At 44.8% G+C, this 14,356-nt stretch overlaps 1 protein-coding gene across 1 annotated transcript in view; it reads left to right on the top strand.

Annotated features, from left to right (window-relative positions):
* The window catches only part of LOC112230291 (trinucleotide repeat-containing gene 6C protein-like), a 65,768-nt gene that overhangs the window by 36,120 nt on the left and 15,292 nt on the right, over positions 1 to 14,356 (top strand). The window contains 11 exon segments of the mRNA XM_042310823.1: positions 1,507 to 1,716; positions 2,247 to 2,494; positions 2,799 to 2,856; positions 2,956 to 3,101; positions 3,402 to 3,545; positions 4,476 to 4,616; positions 4,781 to 4,900; positions 5,323 to 5,406; positions 11,236 to 11,335; positions 11,338 to 11,466; positions 11,661 to 11,825. Coding sequence (XP_042166757.1) covers positions 1,507 to 1,716; positions 2,247 to 2,494; positions 2,799 to 2,856; positions 2,956 to 3,101; positions 3,402 to 3,545; positions 4,476 to 4,616; positions 4,781 to 4,900; positions 5,323 to 5,406; positions 11,236 to 11,335; positions 11,338 to 11,466; positions 11,661 to 11,825 — 1,545 coding nt within the window.

Raw genomic sequence — 14,356 nt, 5'->3', positions numbered from 1 at the left:
TTTGTCATTGAATATTGGTGCGATTCATCGCTTTTTTTAAACAACAAATTGAGCGACATGGTTCAATTGTTTAAATTCTGTTTGGGGTTTTCTGTGAGCTCAATGTGCACATTGCCCAGTTTCTTTAGATATCAAACGGATGACACCCGAACTGTGCGACGTGTTAGGGAGTTTGGTAATTGCCTACAATGACCATAATCCATTATGTGCCTCCTTGTCCTGTCTGTTTCTTTTACGCCTGCTACATAAGAGACCGAAGAATGTGTGATCAAGAGTTGCATAGCAAGGTCTCTCGACCTGAAAATGTGTCATCTAAGTGATTGATAGCTGCTATTCAGCAGTCATTATAGTATACCTTTATTTACTTTGAAGAACTACTAAAATAGTGGGTTTGTCGGACAGTATAGACAGCAGCTCTATAGAGATGAGATGGTGACTTGGAATTAAAGTGAAATATTTGAATAATGTGAATGAAGGTTCATAAGCAGTTAATGGGCAGTCACTACCATCATGGGACTTTTATTAATTGTTTTATTCTATGTTGCAGCATTCAACCCACATAATGCATAGTGCATTTAATGTTAAATTATTGGAATTGAAAATGTGTAGAAACCGAACCGACCTTAAAAAGCACTAATCGCTCAGCATTCTAGAACATGCACAGTGCCATGGCTTTTCAAGGCACCCCACTGCAAAGACAAACGCTTCAGTGAAAGCCGACTGTGGCACTGTTCTCGCTGAAAGGTTATGGATGAGAGTGAGACCAGTGCCCCCTGCTGTTTATCTCTGTGTACAACCCCAGTAACCAGAGACTGATCAGCCAGGCTTGGCACACACTGCTCTGGTCTGCCTGCTCACAGTGCTCCTCGGTGGACTCAGCTCAGACTCAGATGCGGTGCCAGCTCAGACAAGAGGGTCTGGGAGCTGGGCCAGGAGTGAAACAGTCACGGCCGTCCTCCTCCTCTGCCTCTCGCCCTCTCTCTTGGCCGGACTTTTCTGTCGTAGGCTGAAAGCCCTCTGACTATATATAGCAGCATCATGGCACCGCATCAACCTATGCTTACGTCCAAAATGGCACCCTATTCCCTATATAGTGCACTACTTTTGGCCAGAGCCCAAAGGGCCTTGGTCAAAAGTAATGCACTATATAGGGAATAGGGTGCCATTTGGTACACAGCCATACTGCCCCTGATTAACATGTAACAACTTGGCTCACTGTTTTACAAGGAGGAAAAGCCTGAGGATTGAGAGTAGAACGGCATGTAGTGCAAGTGAATGAATGGAAGCTAGCACACACTGTTCCTCAGTAGTTTTATGGTTCCATTTTCATCAGTAATGGAACCAGTTGGCTGGCAGTAAAACTAGACTGCCAGACTGCAACTGCTAACAATATGTCTGTTGATCACTGTTTGCTGGTCTTGTAAGGGAATATACTTGCAATAAAGTGACGCACACATCACTTTAAAGCATACATTTATAAATATGTCCTTCCCTCTCTTCTCCCAGGCTGGGGGGAGCTGCCCAGTGTCCAGCAGCCCAAACCAGAAATGGCATGGGGGGAACCCGCTGGCCCCTCTCCTGCAGTGGACAACGGCACCTCTGCCTGGGGCAAACCCCCCGGTGTTCCTGGAGGCTGGGGCGATGGGGGGCACGAGCCCAATGGACCCTACAGGAGGGGCAACAACGGACCCTCTGGACCTGCACCCTGCAAGCCAGGTTAGGCCCACACGCCGTTGGTGTACAAACATGGTTAACACTCACTTACTCATCAGTAAATAAAAAATACTCTTGTGTTTGTAAGCACCTGAAAGCTTCTGTTAAAGATTTGCTTTTCTAGATGTCTTGAAGAACACGGTGTCACTGCTATTTCTGCTATTGCATGAATTTTATACTAGAAGGCAGACAAGAAAAGGAGGGACTTGTGTGACAATACTGCCACCAAGTGGTTGCATTCCAATTGCACGCAAAGGGGTTGCCCTTGATCTTTGCAAGCATTCAAAAGTCAAATCAAAGTGTATTAGTCACATGGTACAGTGAAATGCTTGCTTGTCTACGTGCTAAGGTTAGACTCGACTGCAGTATACTGGTACAGCAGAAACACAGATACTAAGGTTAGCTTGATACTACTGTTTGGGCACTACAGTCAGATTTCAATGAACCAGCTATATTACAACAAGGCACTTACTAAATCACTTTTACTTGGTATTCATATCCAGGATACTTACCCTGCACTGCTCCTCTTCCAGCCCCCAAATCTATGCAAGACGGCTGGGGAGGCGGGAGGGAGGAGGAGATGGGCATGTCTTCTGGCCAATGGGATACTGACGCCGGAGACATGTGGAACAGCCCCGCCTCCCAGGAGAGCAGCACCTCCTGTAACTCGTGGGGCCAGCCGCCCAAGAAGGGCCCGCCCAAGGGCAAGATGGGCAACCAGCCAGACGAAGCCTGGATCATGAACCGTCTCATCAAGCAGCTCACGGACATGGGCTTCCCGGTATGAATGTGATCGTTTTGCAATGTCAGAATTAGACCTGGGTTCAAATACTATTAGATATATTTCAACTACTTTTGCTCCAGCCTCCTGGAGTGCCGGGGGCGGGTGGGTGGTGTGTGAGGTTTTGGGATAATTGTTTTGTCCTTTAAACCAGGCAATTTCAGTCAAGCACAGATATGAAGTATTTGAAATGATTTCAAATTGTTTCAGAATCCACACATTTATATGTATGTATCAAGCATGTAGTCAGTGTATTGTTGAAGTTGTCACTGACTGGGTGTCTCGTGTTGCCATTGTGTTACAGAGGGATCCTGCCGAGGAGGCTCTGAAGAGCAATGACATGAACCTGGACCAGGCCATGAGTAGGTTTTCCCTGACTGTGTGTGGGCGCACATCTACGTGTGTTTCTGCTTGTTGCTGTGTATATGTGCATTCCATATTTATCTGACCTCTCTCCCAAGGCGCTTTGTTGGAGAAGAAGACTGAACTGGACAAGCGGGGCATGGGCATGTCAGACTACAACAACGGGATGAACAAGCCGTTGGGTTGCCGTCCCCAGGCCCTCTCCAAAGACCCCTCCTCGGACCGCAGCCCATTCCTAGACAAGGTACTTTATGAATGCCACTAGCATTGTATCAGGAATCGACAGCCGTCATGTCCAATAGAAAGACAGCTAGTGAAAGACATGTCCATTGACGAAGGATTAAACCACAAACGCACGTGCCTATGAATGGTGAAAATACAGGGGTCTTGTTTCAGTCCCACCTTTTCTTATTACCGCGATTGGGATTACGAGAAGTTGACAGTGTCCTTTGTAAAGCGTGCCATACACAAACAAAAGTGATTTGATTTAACTGAAATGATTTACTGACTGACTGATCTTGTCTCCCCTCCTCCCTGGCTCCAGGACGGTGGTCTGTCAGATGACACCCCCCCCTCACCGTTTCTGCCTTCTCCCGTCAGCCTGAAGCTCCCCCTGATTAACAACCTTCAGCCTGGGCTGGCCCTGGGCTCCCCAGGGCTCAACATGCAGAACTTGAACAACAGACAGGTAAGGTGGGGGGGGGTGAAACGCATGCGCTGCACCTCAGTCTCGTAATGAGGTAGCCCTTCCTGCGATTAGTGTCGCCCTCGGCCCTATTATGGCTAACGGTTGAGACGTTGGTTCAGGTCCCATCTGTGACACACACACAAACACTTTTAGTGTAGATAAGTATACAGTAGCACATACACAACCACACACACGTGCTTACATGACAATCTCTCTCACACACACACTTCATGAACCCATTGCCAGGAGCTGGAGAATAGAGGGGCCTCGATATGCGACACTAAAGGGAAAACACTTTGAACGTAGTTGAGAATTCCATTCAGCTCTCCACCACTCTCTCAAGGGTCGTTACGTCCGTAACCTTGCCTGCAGAGCCCATTGAAATGGCATAGTTTTTGTCTCATCAACTTTACAGAAAGGAGCTGCCATAGAAATACGAGTCCTTTATAGAACATAAGAGTCCTTGAAAGCCCAACAAAGCACTGTAACTCTGTCATAACAGTATTGAATTGAACAACTTCTTGTCTGACACTGAACATAATTCTCTTTACTACATAAGTCCCATTTTCCTTTATTGGCATATTGCTGGGGGCATTTAAAGAGCGCTATCATTTAATCACAGTCACCATTTAATCCAACTGAATGCACTCCAAATGTGCCAGTTTCTCCAGTATTGGTCAGTGGTTCAATGCGGTAGACCTTAGGTTTTCAACTATTTTCTTTCAAATGGACCCTGGATGATTTGGGAAGTGGTGGAGAAATAGCTTGTCTTTATTTGTGGTTTCTCTGAGACTGTGTGAGCCAGAGTTGTGTATTGTGAGGGACATCCTATTCATCGAATGTCTGGAGGGAATGAGTGGATTGAGTGATTGCCATGTCAACTCTTATTGACATTTAGTCATTTCCTCTCTCGTGTTTGTGTGTGTCTAGATGCAGAGTGGAATGTTGGGCAGTAGTGGAGCAGCACTATCCCGGGCCATGCAGCAGCCGCCTCCTCAGCCGTCAGTGCCGCCTCTCGGCTCCTCCCAGCCTAATCTACGCGCTCAAGTGCCTCAGTTTCTCACCCCTCAGGTACACACACACACACACACTGCCTCAGCCAAGTTTCTCTCCGTTCACACACACCACGTTTTCTGTCCCCCAGCCCCAGGCTCTCTCCATGACCGCTTTACTCTGTTTAAGATATTTTGAGATGTTCTGAACAACTCTCATCTGTCTCCTTGTCCTCCCTCCAGGTTCAAGCACAGCTCTTGCAGTTTGCCGCAAAAAACATTGGTCTGAACCCTGCACTTTTAACCTCACCAATAAACCCTCAACAAATGACTCTGTTGTACCAACTTCAGCAACTGCAAATGGTGAGTACAAGCCAAAGGCCCCTGTCTGCATTAGAAACAGGGTTCGTTCTAACTGAACCAGACCGGATGAGCCTGTCTCCATTAGAAACAGGGTTTGTTCTAAGTGAACCAGACAGGATGGGCCTGTCTGCATTAGAAACGGTTTGTTCTAACCGAACCAGACCGGATGGGCCTGTCCATTAGAAACAGGGTTCGTACTCCCAGAACCAGGCAGGATGGGCCTGTCTGCATTAGAAACAGGGTTCATTCTAACTGAACCAGACAGGATGGGCTATTCTTATTGTATTTTTTATGGACACCCTCAGGGGTACCCCAGAGTCTTTTGGATAAGGTGATGACCCTTTCTCTCTTTCTCTTCGTCTCCCTCTGCATTTCGCTCTCTTGCATTGACTCTTTCCGTCTCTCTTTCTCGCTGTTTCTAGGCGTACCAGCGTTTACAAATCCAGCAGCAGATGATGCAAGCTCAGCGCAACGTCTCGGGCCCCATCAGACAACAAGAGCAGCAAGTAAGAGGCCCCTGTTTCAACCCCTATACATTCTCATCACTGTGTGACCCTCTGGGTCATTCCATTTGATTACAATCACTTTTTGATTTTGAACTAAACTTTCCATACATATTTGCCCATGGTACAAGTGGTCAGAAAGTGAGAAGATGGAGGTGCTCAAAGTTGACCCATTTTGCATACCCTACCTACATCCATGTCTTCATCACTGGAAAAGATAAACTGTTGAGCGTGATATCATTTAAAAGCTTACAAACTATTTTATAATTTCAAGAGAAAATGTCAAGTATAAAAAAATTACATCCTTTAATGTTGTTTATCTAAAACCTCATAACCTCGATTGATTATATATTTTTATTTTTTTTAGTGTTTTTGTTTTTGCATTTCGGGCATATGTTGTAGCTTAGACCCGATTTGACGTCATCTGAGTTTGTTTTTTTTGTGCTCGCAATCGATTGAGACAGCATGCTCTTGAAATCGAGGTGTCATTTCAATCCTAGAAACAGAATGGACATAACCCTTCAAACCGGTGCAATTTAGCTGGTATATCATTGACATTTGAATTGAAATGTTTACTTCCAATTGCTCCGACAAAGATGGCCGCTGGTCCACCCACCATTGAATGTCAATATAAAACAAATAATAGAACAGACATTTCTCTGTTTCCTATGGAAGACTTAAAGTATAATGTAAAACAACTGATCTATCCCATTCAAGTCAACATTCTGATGTGTGGACCTGCTACCATTTTGAAAGTTGACATATTAAAATGTATTCCCATTTCAGAACATCCACCCTGTGTTGAAGAGCATGGTGTCTCAACCAATGGCAGGCACAACTCAAACACCAAAGATAATATCAAAATCGGGTCTAAGCTACAACATCTGCAAAAATAATCAGCGTGCACAGTTTTTGATCATTGACAAAGTTAAAAATGATTTAAAGAATCTATAATACCGTAGATATGTGCTATAAATTGTATTGTTTACGATTAGTGTTGAACTCGACCGGATATGCTGACTTAAAGTTGCGTGTGAGTCAGGGGAAATGTGTTTGTCAAAAGCACCTCCAGTTGCTCAAACTTGCTATTTCTCTAGAATGTATGGAGAAGTGGTTACAGAAGTTGGTTGCTTGTGTGGTTGGATCCTTTTCTTTTTTTTCTTGCAAATTGAGAACTTCTGTAAAATAATCTGAAGACACTAAAGCAGGGATTCCCAAACCCTTTTGGCACGTGACCCCATTTTGATATCTGAAAGTTCTCGCGACCCCAACCGTGTGATTAACAGCCAATGTTGACTTTTTTAAACTGGGGCCATGGCAGTCAATTGCAAAACATTCTGACAGTATTTCTGTTTTGTATTCTCAACTCACCATCACATACTTTTAATGTGGGGCTATGAGTCAATTACAAGTGAGTCTGACATAAGATCAATTATGACATAGGTGTGCTTGATGCATGTCGCGTATGCGCTTCTTAAAGTCGAGGGGTGTGGTCCACAGTGCGCACCTCATCTCTCCTGTCACATCCAACCTGGATCGATATTTGTTTTTAATGCAGACGAACGCACTGAATCGGCGTACTATGAGTTTTAATTCTTGGAGGGAGACGACACGGTGTTCCTTTTGAGTCAGGAACCGAAACTCTTCAATAGTGACCCGTGAATGCGTTGTCTGCAACATACGGTCACATTGACTGCATGGCCAGGCACGACTCCTACACCATCATTAAGTTTGCAGACGACACAACAATGGTAGGCCTGATCACCGACAACGACGAGACAGCCTATAGGGGGGGAAGTCAGAGACCTGGCCGGGTGGTGCCAGAATAACATCCCTCAACGTGATCAAGCCAAAGGAGATGATTGTGGACTACAGGAAAAGGAGGACCAAGCACGCCCTCATTCTCATCGACGGGGCTGTAGTGGAGCAGATTGAGCGCTTCAGGTTCAAACAAACTATCATGGTCCAAACACACCAAGACAGTTGTGAAGAGGGCACGACAAAGCCTATTCCCCTTCAGGAAACTAAAAAGATTTGGCATGGGTCCTGAGATCCTAAAAAGGTTCTAAAGCTGCAACATCGACAGCATTGCATCACTGCCTGGTATGGCAATTGCTCAGCCTCTGACCGCAAGGCACTACAAATCAAATCAAATGTACAGTGCCTTGCGAAAGTATTCGGCCCCCTTGAACTTTGAACTTTTGCCACATTTCAGGCTTCAAACATAAAGATATAAAACTGTATTTTTTTGTGAAGAATCAACAAGTGGGACACAATCATGAAGTGGAACGACATTTACTGGATATTTCAAACTTTTTTAACAAATCAAAAACTAAAAAATTGGGCGTGCAAAATTATTCAGCCCCCTTAAGTTAATACTTTGTAGCGCCACCTTTTGCTGCGATTACAGCTCTAAGTCGCTTGGGGTATGTCTCTATCAGTTTTGCACATCGAGAGACTGAAATTTTTCCCCATTCCTCCTTGCAAAACAGCTCGAGCTCAGTGAGGTTGGATGGAGAGCATTTGTGAACAGCAGTTTTCAGTTCTTTCCACAGATTCTCGATTGGATTCAGGTCTGGACTTTGACTTGACCATTCTAACACCTGGATATGTTTATTTTTGAACCATTCCATTGTAGATTTTGCTTTATGTTTTGGATCATTGTCTTGTTGGAAGACAAATCTCCGTCCCAGTCTCAGGTCTTTTGCAGACTCCATCAGGTTTTCTTCCAGAATGGTCCTGTATTTGGCTCCATCCATCTTCCCATCAATTTTAACCATCTTCCCTGTCCCTGCTGAAAAGCAGGCCCAAACCATGATGCTGCCACCACCATGTCTGACAGTGGGGATGGTGTGTTCAGGGTGATGAGCTGTGTTGCTTTTACGCCAAACTAAACGTTTTGCAAACCCTTCAATTTTGGTTTCATCTGACCAGAGCACCTTCTTCCACATGTTTGGTGTGTCTCCCAGGTGGCTTGTGGCAAACTTTAAACAACACTTTTTATGGATATCTTTAAGAAATGGCTTTTTTGGCTCTTGCCACTCTTCCATAAAGGCCAGATTTGTGCAATATACGACTGATTGTTGTCCTATGGACAGAGTCTCCCACCTCAGCTGTAGATCTCTGCAGTTCATCCAGAGTGATCATGGGCCTCTTGGCTGCATCTCTGATCAGTCTTCTCCTTGTATGAGCTGAAAGTTTAGAGGGACGGCCAGGTCTTGGTAGATTTGCAGTGGTCTGATACTCCTTCCATTTCAATATTATCGCTTGCACAGTGCTCCTTGGGATGTTTAAAGCTTGGGAAATCTTTTTGTATCCAAATCCGGCTTTAAACTTCTTCACAACAGTATCTCGGACCTGCCTGGTGTGTTCCTTGTTCTTCATGATGCTCTCTGCGCTTTTAACGGACGTCTGAGACTATCACAGTGCAGGTGCATTTATACGGAGACTTGATTACACACAGGTGGATTGTATTTATCATCATTAGTCATTTAGGTCAACATTGGATCATTCAGAGATCCTCACTGAACTTCTGGAGAGAGTTTGCTGCACTGAAAGTAAAGGGGCTGAATAATTTTGCACGCCCAATTTTTCAGTTTTTGATTTGTTAAAGTTTGAAATATCCAATAAATGTTGTTCCACTTCATGATTGTGTCCCACTTGTTGTTGATTCTTCACAAAAAAATATAGTTTTATATCTTTGTTTGAAGCCTGAAATGTGGCAAAAGGTCGCAAAGTTCAAGGGGGCTGAATACTTTCGCAAGGCACTGTATTATTATAGCCCTTCGTACATCAGCTGACATCTCAAAGTGATGTACAGAAACCCAGCCTAAAACCCCAAACAGCAAGCAATGCAGGTGTAGAAGTACGGTGGCTAGGAAAAACTCCCCAGAAAGGCCAAAACCTAGGAAGAAACCTAGAGAGGAACCAGGCTATGAGGGGTGGCCAGTCCTCTTCTGGCTGTGCCGGGTAGAGATTATAACATAACCAAGATGTTCAAATGTTCATAAATCCAAGATGTTCAAATGTTCATAAATGACCAGCATGGTCAAATAATAATAATCACAGTAGTTGTCGAGGGTGCAGCAAGTCAGCACCTCAGGAGTAAATGTCAGTTGGCTTTTCATAGCTGATCATCTCTACCACTCCTGCTGTCTCTAGAGAGTTGAAAACCGCAGGTCTGGGACAGGTAGTTGAAACAGGAGCAGCTGCACTACAGAGGGTAGTGAGTACGGCCCAGTACATCACCGGGGCTAAGCTGCCTGCCATCCAGGACCTCTACACCAGACGGTGTCAGAGGAAGGCCCTAAAAATTGTCAAAGACCCCAGCCACCCCAGTCATAGACTGTTCTCTCTACTACCGCATGGCAAGCGGTACTGGAGTGCCAAGTCTAGGACAAAAAGGTTTCTCAACAGTTTTTACCCCCAAGCCATAAGACTCCTGAACAGGTAATCAAATGGCTACCCGGATGTGTGCCTCCCCAACCCATCTTTTTACACTGCTGCTACTCTCTGTTTATCATATATGCATAGTCACTTTAACTATACATTCATGTACATACTACCTCAATTGGGCCGACCAACCAGTGCTCCCGCACATTGGCTATCCGGGCTATCTGCATTGTGTCCCGCCCACCACCCGCCAACCCCTCTTTTACGCTACTGCTACTCTCTGTTCATCATATATGCATAGTCACTTTAACCAGATCTACAGGTACATACTCCCGCAATCAGCCTGACTAACCGGTGTCTGTATGTAGCCTCGCTACTGTATATAGCCTGTCTTTTTACTGTTGTTTTATTTCTTTACCTACCTATTGTTCACCTAATACCTTTTTTGTGCTATTGGTTAGAGCCTGTAAGTAAGCATTGTATTCAGCGCATGTGACAAACTTTGATTTGACATCGCAGCTCGGTCAGCTGTTCCATTTCACTTACTGATCCAGGATCACAAACGGATTTAGCTGATTTGGTCACTCATCTGTATCCATTTTTTTTCCCTATTTGCCCTGCATGATTTCTTTCAGTTTCCCAAATATGTCTGTTACATAGGCAAGGAGACGTGTTTCATTTTCAGCTAAGTCTGTTTTTTGTTGTTTTTTTACATCCATTGCCAATGACACTTCCTCTCAATTAAAAAAAATATAATCTTTCCCACACTCCCCCTCGATAACCACCAAGCCTCGGTTTGAAATGGAACATTGTCATGCTCTGATCCCATATCGCCGCAAAAGTTTGGGAACAGGCGTGCGCGATGTAGTTTACAGTCGATGTTACCTGCTGCGTATCTGAGTTCTGTGCTCTTGCTGCCAGTTGCTTTCGGTGTACCTATTATAACTCAGTGGGTGTATCATACAATGCATCCATATGGTAGAGGGAGACTCATTCATAACTAGAGTGGAATCAGTTTTTCGTCAATATAGCCACGCTGAACATCACCTGTGCTGTTTCATGCTCGGGAATCATGAGACAGAACAATATGTCCTTGTGTATAGCATCCCCTGACAAAAGTCAATGCACCTCGGCCCTCAAAGCTAACGTCCATTTGGAGAGAATAAAGTGGAGAGTTTGAGTCTTTCAGTCAGTTTCCTCTTGATTGCTAACTATAGCATCAATTCAGTGTTATCCATTTTCATAGACCCCTAATTTGGGAACCGCATGCACTAAAGGCAGTCTTTTCCCACCAGATAAGTGACTGTTGATGAGGTGCTGATTGTAGGAGTCATGCCACGGTCTGTTGGTCTTGGTCATTGTAACCTTATGCCCTCACTCTTTCTCTCTCCTTTATCCCCCTCTTTCTCCTGTTCTGTTTCTTTCTCAACCCCCCTCCAGGTTGCACGTACAATCAATAACATGCAGCAGCAGATCCAACAGCACCAGCGTCAGCTGTACCAGGCCCTGCTGATGAAGCAGCAGCCCCCGGCTCCCACTCCGGCCTGCACCCCAGCCAAGGCAAATCAGCCCTGGACTCGTTCCCAGGCCACCCCCAGGCACCGGGCCTCTCCGACCTGCACACCAAAGAGCCGCAGTCTTCTCCCAACTCCTACAGCCCCTACCCCCTCTGTGAGTCCAGCACTCACACTGTCACTCACACACGCACTCCTTCAGCCCCTACGCTCTCTCTACATCTCTCACAAACAAGCTGTTTGTATAACTAGTAAGCCTTAAATACGCCAGTATAAGTCCCTGCAATGTCTTTTATCTCTCTGGTTTGTGTTGAGCTGTGTATTCAATGTTAGATGTTTTCTCTCTCTTAGCTGGACTCAATCCAAACATGAATGTAAACTGCATGGAGGTGGGGGGCCTGTCCATGAAGGAGCCTCCCCAGCCCCAGTCCCGTCTGTCCCAGTGGACCCACTCCAACTCCATGGACAGCCTCTCTGGAAACTCCTCCCACATGGAGCCCAACCTCAATAAGCACGGTAGGAGGAACATTAGGAACTTTGAAGTCTCATTTAAATTCTGTTGTTCCCTCGTGGGGTGGGGGGCAATAAATAAACATATACACGCTGTCAAACAAGAAATCCATCTATTAGTCATCTCGGTAGAAAAATTGGGTTTTCTGCTCACTTAGTCGATTTTCTTCCCCAACATAGTGACTTATTTGACTCGCTCTGAATAACATTAACGTATTTCACACCAACTCTCTCACCAGCCAACAGACATTCTCTGGGTTTCTTTCACACGGTTTTGCATTCACAACAGACACGTTAACACTGGAAATTGAACGTGTGAGCCACAAACACCACCTCCCCTAACCTCTCCCACTGTGGCGCGAGCAACAAGCTGCTGTTCTGCCCCTTATAGTAATCAACTTGTACCAGTAAACAGGGGGTTGTTATTACTCGAAGGCTTTTGTATGTTTCCACATATCTCAGTGATGAAACGGTGTGGGAAATCTCAACTGGAAGTATTCAGTATGAAATCAATGGTTTCTCTTTAGTGTCTGACATCGAAAATTACTATTTAAATCCATTTCTATTTCTCAAGTGATGTCTCACGTTGATATTCATCTGGATGTATCCTTGCGACCCAGTGTTCAGTGTTTTGCCCTCCATACTCCACTAAGAGCAACACTGACAACCACTCTTACTTTGCCATGTTTTTAAGCCTTTATGATTGAGACATCTATATACATTACCAGTCAAAAGTATGGACACACCTACTCATTCAAGGGTTTTTCTTTATTTTTACTCTTTTCTACATTGTAGAATTATTGTGAAGACAAACTATGAAATAACACATGGAATAATGTAGCAACAAAGTGTTACAAATCAATATATTTGAGATTGTTGAGAGTACCCACCCTTTGCCTTGATGACAACTTTGCACACGCTTGGCATTCTCTCAACCAGCTTCACCTGGAATGCTTTTCCAACAGTCTTGAAGGAGTTCCCACATTTGCTGAGCACTTGTTGGCTGCTTTTCCTTCACTCTGCGGTCCAACTCATCCCAAACCATCTCAATTGAGTTGAGGTCAGGTCATCTGATGCAGCACTGCATCATTCTCCTCCTTGGTAAAATAGCCCTTACACCGCCTGGAGGTGTGTTGTCATTGTAGTAGGTAGAATGATGCTGGGGGGATGGTTTTTCGTGCTCTTAACCAACTGTGCTATTTTGATCTGGGGTTTTTTTTGCATTTAACTTACCTATTTTGTACATAATGTTGCTGCTATCATCTCTTATGACCGAAAAATAACTTCTGGACATCATAACAGCTATTACTCACATCGAACTGTAAGAAGCTGTATTCTATAACATGTCCGATGCAAAGGATATACTGCTTTCTCGGCAGCAGGCCCAAATCCCTGTCATTTGCACGAAGAAAAGCCTGAGAAAAGGGGGGAGGAGTTCCGGCAGCCTTCTGAGAATTCATAAGCGAGTGAGCAAACCCCCACTGCCATCCCGTTCTATTGGCCAACGTGCAATCATTGGAAAATAAAATCGATGACCCACGATCAAATCAAATCAAATCAAATTTTATTTGTCACATACACATGGTTAGCAGATGTTAATGCGAGTGTAGCGAAATGCTTGTGCTTCTAGTTCCGACAATGCAGTAATAACGAGCAAGTAATCTAACTAACAATTCCAAAAAAAAAACTACTGTCTTATACACAGTGTAAGGGGATAAAGAATATGTACATAAGGATATATGAATGAGTGATGGTACAGAGCAGCATAGGCAAGATACAGTAGATGATATCGAGTACAGTATATACATATGAGATAAGTATGTAAACCAAGTGGCATAGTTAAAGTGGCTAGTGATACATGTATTACATAAGGATGCAGTCGATGATATAGAGTACAGTATCAACGTATGCATATGAGATGAACAATGTAGGGTAAGTAACATTATATAAGGTAGCATTGTTTAAAGTGGCTAGTGATATATTTACATAATTTCCCATCAATTCCCATGATTAAAGTGGCTGGAGTAGAGTCAGTGTCATTGACAGTGTGTTGGCAGTAGCCACTCAATGTTAGTGGTGGCTGTTTAACAGTCTGATGGCCTTGAGATAGAAGCTGTTTTTCAGTCTCTCGGTCCCAGCTTTGATGCACCTGTACTGACCTCGCCTTCTGGATGACAGCGGGGTGAACAGGCAGTGGCTCGGGTGGTTGATGTCCTTGATGATCTTTATGGCCTTCCTGTAGCATCGGGTGGTGTAGGTGTCCTGGAGGGCAGGTAGTTTGCCCCGGTGATGCGTTGTGCAGACCTCACTACCCTCTGGAGAGCCTTACGGTTGAGGGCGGTGCAGTTGCCATACCAGGCGGTGATACAGCCCGCCAGGATGCTCTCGATTGTGCATCTGTAGAAGTTTGTGAGTGCTTTTGGTGACAAGCCGAATTTCTTCAGCCTCCTGAGGTTGAAGAGGCGCTGCTGCGCCTTCCTCACGATGCTGTCTGTGTGAGTGGACCAATTCAGTTTGTCTGTGATGTGTATGCCGAG

Source organism: Oncorhynchus tshawytscha, linkage group LG32, assembly GCF_018296145.1.
Source record: "Oncorhynchus tshawytscha isolate Ot180627B linkage group LG32, Otsh_v2.0, whole genome shotgun sequence".
NCBI classification, from domain to species: domain Eukaryota; kingdom Metazoa; phylum Chordata; class Actinopteri; order Salmoniformes; family Salmonidae; genus Oncorhynchus; species Oncorhynchus tshawytscha.
The sequence above is the reverse complement of the archived record's forward strand: the minus strand, read 5'-3'. Positions and strand labels throughout refer to the sequence as shown.